An 8,326-nucleotide genomic window follows, 5' to 3' on the forward strand; every position below is an offset into this window, starting at 1 on the left:
CTACACCTGCCCCACCCTCCCGGGAGCAGGTGACACACCCTTGAAGTTAGAGGCAGGAACCTTCTTTTGTTAAAACCATCAAGGCCAGCGTTCACATCTTACTCTACTTACTCACCCTCCAGATGCCACCGCACTGTCATCGCCAGGAAAGCATCCTGGAGTCCCTCCCCGCCTAGGATGGGCCTGCTACATAATAGTGCCCCCAAGTGAAGACGGGTTAAACATACTTAAGGCGTGTTTCCTCCATCGTTCAGGAAGGCAGGAGCTGATTTTTTTTTTTTTTTTATAGCAAAGGTGGGAATTTATTGAGAAACGAGCCACAGACTCCCATGTGGGGAGGGGGGAGAGTCCCAGGAGCTGATTTTCTTACTCTGAAACCTGCTGCAGAGTCTGGAGCAAAGCCGGTAATAACCACCTCCCTGGATTCAGGCCTGGCTCCGCCCCTGGTGTCGCCCGGGGCAGCTGCGTAACCACGGTCCTCCATTTTCCTCATCTGTAAAATGGGCACCTTTTGATGTAGGAGGCTTTATTTTCTACAACTAGATTCTACTTATCTCCCAGGCCTTAGCTCCAATAGCACCTCCTGAGGAAAGCCTTGTCTGACAACCACACCCCCCCCCCCCCCAGCAGTTGCCAAGAAATGAAGTTAATCATCTGAAGTTAATGAAGTTAATCATCTACAGTTAAATGGAAAGTCTACCTCCCTCACTAGGTTGAGCCCTGTCAGGTCCAGGCCTGAGCCTCTCTCAGTCACTCCTGTGTCCTCAGCGCTGCCCAAGGCTGAAGCAGAGTTGCATCTTTGAAATAACGGGCAGCTAACAAACACACACTTCACTTACAATGCTTCATTTCTGGGCCTGGCACCATGCTTAGCATTCATATGCAGGTTTGCATCTTAACCTAAAGGTAGCCAGTGAAAAGCAGAAGCTAGGGGTCTCCATTTTTTTTTTTTTTCTGAGTTTAGGAACTTGCCTTAAACTTGTCAGGTGCCAATCCAGTCCACCTGAAGCTGGCATCTGGCCAGAACTCTTGTCTGCCACTAGAGTTTACTAGAGAATGACCCAAAGGCAATTTTCAGTGCTACCTGCTGGCCCTTTTAATAGTTGAAGATGCACCTTTAACTTACGTAAAAATGTAGCTAGCACATAAGGGCCATGATGGTGCCCATAACATTGCTTAGGTTGAAGCAAAAGGAGTCCTTTCCAAAGACGTCCATTAATATATATTCTATACAATAAAGAACTAATATGCTAATTAGACTGAAGAGCAGAACAACCATCCGGATGACCTTCTGGACGAAGCTGGGGCTGCAAAGGCCAGCCAAGGCAGGCGGGGCTGTGAGGGCCGAGCCCCTTGCACGAATTCCGTGCATCAGGCCTCTGGTATATATATAATTTCAGAGAGGGAGAGAAACATTAACGATAAGAGTCACTGACTGGCTGCCTCCCACACTGGGGCTCAAGCCCGCAACCTCAGCGAGTGCCCTGATGGGGAGTCAAACTGTGACCTCCTGGTTCATAGGTCGGCAATGCTCAGCCACTGAAGCACGCCAGCTGGGCAAGAAGTCCATTTTTTACAAGTTATAGGTGGGTAACATAAAATCAGAGCTGCTATGCCTGCAGCTGGATGAGGGAGCGGGGTAGGCAGCCCCTGATTAGTTTGACAAACACTAAAGAATGCAACGCTGACAATCCATTAAAATATTTTTGTGTCCTTAGCATGGACCCAGGCTTAGGACGAGGCTAATGGGGGTTAAAACTTAGAGACCTGTCTTCCCTGCCCAGCCCTCACATCCGCCTGCCTCGCACTATTCCCAACGACACGAAGAAAAAACACGGCTGGGCCAGCATGTCTCGGTGGTTGAGCGGTTGAGCGGGGACCTATGAACCAGGAGGTCACAGCTTGATTCCCCATCAGGGCACATGCTGGGTTGCAGGCATTATCCCCAGCAGGGGACGTGCTGGAGGCAGCCAATCCGTGATTCTCATCACTGATGTTTCTATTTCTGTCTCCCTTCCTCTCTGCAATCAATAAAAAAAAAAATTATAAGAAAAAACATGGGAGTCGCCAGAGCCGGGCTGGGCCTATCAGGTAGTAAGCACTCAGGTTGCTGAATGGTGGTCTGGCGCTTGCTCGTCCCAGAAACGACACCCCCCGCCCCCCACTCTTGCTCGCCATCTCGGGCCTCCTTCCCTTCACTCCAATTGGGGAGCAGTAGAAGGTGGTGGTCCCCTCAACTCCGTGCCCCGAAAACACGGGAGAAGCACCCCCCACCCCCCGCAAAATTGACGGGGGGTGTCGGAGGTAGGACAGTCTGTGGGAATAGGAAGGCCTCCCCAGACCTCCCAGACAGCGGAAGTGCGTCAGTTTGTCCGATCCGCGGGGCATTTTGGGAATTGTAGTGAAAGCTGGAGGCGGGCGCAGAAACGGACGTCGTAACCCTTGGAACACCAGAGCGCGCTGTCAGCGCTGGAACGGCGTTGGAGGGCGCTTACCGCTCCAGCAGAGGAGGCAACTGAGGCAGAGGCCTTCGGGCCTCTCTTCTTACCCGGCTGATGCTGGGTCGGCTTAGGGGCTGATACCCAGGATTCTGGGGAGAACAAAGTGCCAAGTGGACACCCCCACCCCCATACCATCAAATGGCCAACTTCCCGTCCCCTACCCAGAAACCATCCAATCAGGGCCCCTCCACCCCAACCCAGGAGCGCCTGCCTTCTTCACTGGCCATTGGCTTACCTTTGATGGGCGGGGAACTCAGTCTCAGAGAGGGCAAGACTTGTGCTCGAAGCTGCACAGCAAGTCCGAGCAGAAACTATGTACACGCTCGGAAACATGTCCGCCTCCTACAATTTCTGGGTTCGAGGTACCTCTGGCCGTTGGTACCACATCCTCACCCCCAACTCTTGTGCCCGAGCTCCCCGAAGCGCGCCCAACTCCCTGCCCTTTCGGAGGAGTTGGTCAGGGTTGCGCGGCAGGGAGGCGACGAGTCCCCCCTCAGCCGTCCCCTTTAAGAACCGGCCCCGGCGGGACTACGTTTCCCAGAAGGCTTTGCCGGCGCGTTATGTAACTTTCCCTGCGAAGCGGCCTCTGGGGCAGAAGAAGGTGGAGGCGGCGGCGGCGGCCGTTGCAGTGGCGGCGGCGAAAGCGACGCGAGCGGCGGGAGCCCGAGGCGGCGGCCCCTCACTGGGCCCAAGCTGTGCGCCTCGGCCCGGAGCCCGGACCGGACGGGGGCGCCGACGTGCCTCTGCGGCTGCCTTTTCAAGGAGGCGGGAGTGAGGAAAAAGGCTTAGGGCCCAGGGGGCGGGGAAGGGGGGCCGGGCCTGGATCCGCGGGGAGGCCGAGCCCAAGGCCCGACCGTGGCTCGCGCTTCCCGGGGACGCGAATAGAACGTCGACGGCGCGGATCGAACGGCGGCGGCGGGTGCAGCGCGGGGGCCCGGCGGCGGCGGCGGCGCGCGCGCGCGGGGGCCATGGCGTCGGTGCAGGCGTCCCGCCGCCAGTGGTGCTACCTGTGCGACCTGCCCAAGATGCCGTGGGCCATGGTGTGGGACTTCAGCGAGGCCGTGTGCCGCGGCTGCGTGAACTTTGAGGGCGCCGATCGCATTGAACTGCTCATCGACGCCGCCCGCCAGCTCAAGCGCAGCCACGTGCTCCCCGAGGGCCGCTCCCCCGGGCCCCCGGCCCTCAAGCACCCCACCGGCAAGGACCTGGCGGCGGCGGCGGCCCAGGGACCCCAGCTGCCGCCGCCGCAGGCCCAGCCGCAACCCTCGGGGACCGGCAGCGGCGCTGCGGGCCAGGACCGCTATGACAGGGCCACCTCCTCGGGCCGCCTCCCCCTGCCCTCGCCGGCCCTGGAGTACACGCTGGGGTCCCGCCTGGCCAATGGGCTGGGCCGCGAGGACGCCGTGGTGGAGGGGGCGCGCAGGGCCTTGCTTGGCTCCATGCCTGGCCTGGTGCCCCCGGGGCTGCTGGCAGCTGCCGTGACTGGCCTGGGAAGCCGAGCGCTGACGCTGGCGCCCGGCTTGACCGCCGCCCGCCCGATCTTCGGCTCCGATTTCGAGAAGGAGAAGCAGCAGAGGAATGCGGACTGTCTGGCCGAACTGAATGAGGCCATGCGGGGCAGGGCAGAGGAGTGGCACGGGCGCCCCAAGGCGGTGCGGGAGCAGCTGCTGGCGCTGTCCGCCTGTGCCCCCTTCAACGTCCGCTTCAAGAAGGATCACGGGCTGGTGGGGCGGGTGTTCGCCTTCGACGCGGCCGCCCGCCCGCCCGGCTACGAGTTTGAGCTGAAGCTCTTCACCGAATACCCCTGTGGTTCTGGCAACGTGTACGCGGGAGTCCTGGCCGTGGCTCGCCAGATGTTTCACGATGCTCTGCGGGAGCCGGGCAAGGCGCTGGCCTCCTCGGGCTTCAAGTACCTCGAATACGAACGCCGGCACGGCTCGGGGGAGTGGCGCCAGCTCGGAGAGCTGCTCACCGACGGCGTCCGAAGCTTCCGCGAGCCGGCTCCCGCCGAGGCCCTGCCCCAGCAGTACCCCGAGCCGGCTCCGGCAGCCCTGTGCGGCCCGCCCCCGAGAGCCCCGTCCCGGAACCTGGCGCCCACCACGCGCCGTCGCAAGGCATCCCCTGAGCCCGAGGGCGAGGCGGCCGGGAAGATGACCACCGAGGAGCAGCAGCAGCAGCAGCAGCGACACTGGGTGGCCCCGGGTGGTCCGTTCTCTGCCGAGACCCCCGGGATGCCCTCGCCCATCGCTGCCCTGAAGAACGTGGCTGAAGCTCTGGGCCACTCCCCCAAGGACCCCAGTGGGGGTGGGGGCCCCGGGCGTGCAGGGGGTGCCAGCCCAGCGGCCTCCTCCACGGCCCCGCCGGTAGCCCAGCATCGCCTAGTGGCCCGAAATGGCGATGCCGAAGTCAGCCCGACCGCCGGGGCAGAAGCTGTGAGCGGGGGTGGTGGCGGCACCGGGGCGACCCCTGGAGCCCCCCTGTGCTGCACCCTCTGCCGCGAGCGGCTGGAAGACACCCACTTCGTCCAGTGCCCCTCAGTGCCCGGACACAAGTTCTGCTTTCCCTGCTCGAGAGAGTTCATCAAGGCGCAGGGCCCCGCGGGTGAGGTGTACTGCCCCAGCGGAGACAAGTGCCCGCTGGTAGGCTCCTCTGTCCCCTGGGCCTTCATGCAGGGCGAGATCGCCACCATCCTCGCTGGAGACATCAAGGTTAAGAAAGAGCGGGACCCCTAGGCCACCACTGCCACCAGTCTGCTGCCCGTCCCCTTGCCGCCCACCGCTGCTGCGGATAAATTATTCCCTCCCTTCCCCAGCCCAGTGCCACCCCCACTGTGTACATACTCCCTTCCTCCTCCCAGAGGGGTCCCTGGGGTAGACGCATTGAGGGTGGGGGGAGAAAGCTCGTGGCTTCTGTCTGAGGGGGGTGTTTGGGGTCCCTTGGCCCCTCCGATTTCCCTCTCCCCTCCTTGGCTTAGCTTTGCTGCTGCTCGTAGTTGGGGAAGAGGCGGCCCGTCCTCCTTGAGAAGGCGCCTCCTGGAAATGTCGCTCTTTATAAACGAAGCAAAAGCGTTTTATTGCTCCCCTCTCCTGCCCCCTTTCCTCCTTCAATAAACCGAAAAATGGGTTTTTTCCTTCTTGGTCCCTTAGTTTGTGAGCTGCTGCGCCCTCTGCGGGACGGAACTGGTCCTGCAGGGACGGTGTCGAGTTGTGTCCTCCAGGTGTCGCTCTCCACCCGGGCAGGCCCGCTGGCGACCTTTGCCAATGCTGGCGGCTGGTCAGACCGTCTAGCCATCGCCTGCTTTTCAGGTGACAGGACAGGCTCAGAGGAGATGGCTGTTGCACGGGAGCCATAGCCACGCTTGGGAATTAGGTTTCTTTTCTGGTCCTTCCCCCGTATTTACCCAGAATGTGGGGAGGAGGACTCCGCCCATGAGGGGCGGGAAAGGGGCAGCAGGAGGCTTCAGAGCGTGGGTAGCGAGGCTTGCCGGGCAGAGTCAGAATTAGGGGAGGTTGCTAGAGGGACTTCCCGGGGAAGGAGGCTGACGGCTGTGGGTCACACCAACAGGGTCCTCGGCTGCTTCGGGCCTCATGGGGCCCAAGCGCGCAAGAGGGAGGCGCTCGGGCAGCCTGAACTGGTTCCTCGTGTGCATCCGGGAGACCATCCCAGCACCCTGACTGGCAGGGTGGAAAGCACTCCCCCCGCGGCCGCCTCTGATGTGCCGGGCCTTGTCCCGCACCTGTCCAGGTGGGCTGATCATTAACCAGGACTTCCTGCTCACTGACGTCAGGGGGCGGGGCCTGAGCAGGCTGTGGCAAAGCAGGGGTTAAGGGGAAGGGGCAGCCCCAGAAGCCCAGCCCCCCACCCCAGCGGCCTCCCCTGTGACCTGGATTGGCAATTCCGGGGAGGGGAGAGGGAATGCCGGGCACAAAGGCTGGCGGACGGACAGATGGGGGATGGGAGTTCTGCCCCTGAGCGGCCCTGTCTGCACCTCTGGGACCCATGGTTGCCCCAATCTCAGGAGGCCAGGTGTGAGTCACTCAATCTGGAAGATCCTAACATTCTGACCTGGGTCGCCCAGGGGTCCCACCCACACCTCTTCAGACCACATGCCCCCACCTCCAGATATTAGGGCGGTGGGTATGGGGTGTGGTTTGTCCACATCTTGAGTTCTTAAACCCCTAGTTCTTGGACTGAGGGTTCCCACCCCCTCCCCCAAGCCATCAGGTCTCAGGTGTTCAGTCACCCCTGGCACTGCCAGCCTGGGCTCTGGGCAGGGCTGGGAAAACCACCCCTGGTTAAATAACACCAGGCGATAAGCCTGGGGCAAGTGAGACTGGATGGAGTCCCCTGCCTGTGCACCCCTCCCGGGCAATCTGTGGCCTCCCCAGACACAGCTCTGCAGCCCCAAGCACTGGGTAGCTCCCCCTCCCCCATCCTCAGGGCTAGAGGCCTCCAAACACCAGGGCCCTCCTTCTCAATGGGGGCCAAAGAGCTGTGGAGGACACCTGGTCCTTTAAGAACAGCTGGTGGGTGGGTGGGGGGCAGGGGAGTCACCCCCAGCCTGGTCGGTGTGTGTATTCTAGATAGAGGTTGGGTTAACCATTAACAGAGCAGAGGACCTGACCTGTGTGGGTGTGAGGGGCTGGATCAGTCCCCTTCCCCCCAGCACCAGGGTGGGTCCAGAGTGAAGGGGTTCTGGATGTATTTGGGGATCAGTGAGGAGGCGACCAAGCTCCTAAAAAGAAAGACAGGAACACAAAAGAGACAGACCTAGGGGAAAATGGGAGACAACAGGTGGTAGCGAGATGCAGGGAGCAGCTCACTGAGAGAAAAGGCGAGCCTAGAGGGACGGAGAGCTCAAGGGACCCTCTGAGATGGAGGAACAGACATTCAGAAAAAAAGGAAAGATCCAGATACATGGATATTTGCAGGAGTAGAGAACTATCCTGGTACACGATAGAGATAGAAGGAGGGAGAAAGACGGAGGTTCAGAGAGAGGAATAAAGAGCAAATGAGAGAGACACTGAAACAGAAGGAGCAGGTTTGAACTAGAGAGTTCTGTGAGACACGGAGAGAGGGGGCTCTGTGAAGGACAGGCTCCATCTGTTTTGGTCCCTTGGTCCCCTGAAAAGGCCTGGCCGACTCCTCCCCCACCAGGTCTCAGCTCAGCTGATGCTTCCTCCAGGAAGCCCTCCTGGACCCCCAGGCTGCATCAGGTGCCATTTCTGGGCTCTGACAGGTCCTGCACTTCTCATATCCCAGCCCCGCTCCTGTAGTGGCTGGCGGCTCAGAGGCATAGGAATAGAGGCTGACACTGACAGGGACAGGGACAGGGACAGAAGGAGGGAGAAACTTACAATAAGAGGAGAGAGGCAGAGACCCAGAGTGTGGCCTGGCAGCGCAGGAGGCTGGCCCCAGTGGAGACAGAGAAGCCAGACTTCACTGAGAAGACTGAGGTCACCACTGCGTCCCCGCAGCACGCAGCACAGGGCTGGTGTGAAGGCCGGATAGATAGACGGTCCCCTCCAATAAACGAGTATACAGCACCCGCGGTGTGACAGGCGCTGCGGTGGGTGCTGTGAATACAGCCGGGAGCAGACGAGTCCCTGCTCTCATAGAGCTGGCATTCAGGTGCAAGATACAGGCAGACCCAGAAGATGTGACAGTCGTGGAGCGTTAAGTCCTCAGAAGGAAAAAATCAGCCACAGACTCCAGCCGGGTGGCTCCGTTACCAAAAAGGTCGCGGGTTCGATTCCCAATTGGGGTGCCTACAGGAGGCAACCAATCGATGTTTCTCTCTCACTAGAATCAATACACATATCCTC

At 60.3% G+C, this 8,326-nt stretch overlaps 1 protein-coding gene across 1 annotated transcript; it reads left to right on the plus strand.

Moving 5' to 3' along the window:
• Positions 1-3,098: 3,098 nt before the first annotated feature.
• Positions 3,099-5,631, plus strand: IRF2BP1 (interferon regulatory factor 2 binding protein 1). The gene has a single exon (XM_059666095.1). The coding sequence runs from the start codon at positions 3,470-3,472 to the stop codon at positions 5,231-5,233; it is 1,764 nt and encodes a 587-aa protein (XP_059522078.1). The 5' UTR covers positions 3,099-3,469; the 3' UTR covers positions 5,234-5,631.
• Positions 5,632-8,326: the final 2,695 nt, after the last annotated feature.

This window comes from Myotis daubentonii, chromosome 15, assembly GCF_963259705.1.
Source record: "Myotis daubentonii chromosome 15, mMyoDau2.1, whole genome shotgun sequence".
NCBI classification, from domain to species: domain Eukaryota; kingdom Metazoa; phylum Chordata; class Mammalia; order Chiroptera; family Vespertilionidae; genus Myotis; species Myotis daubentonii.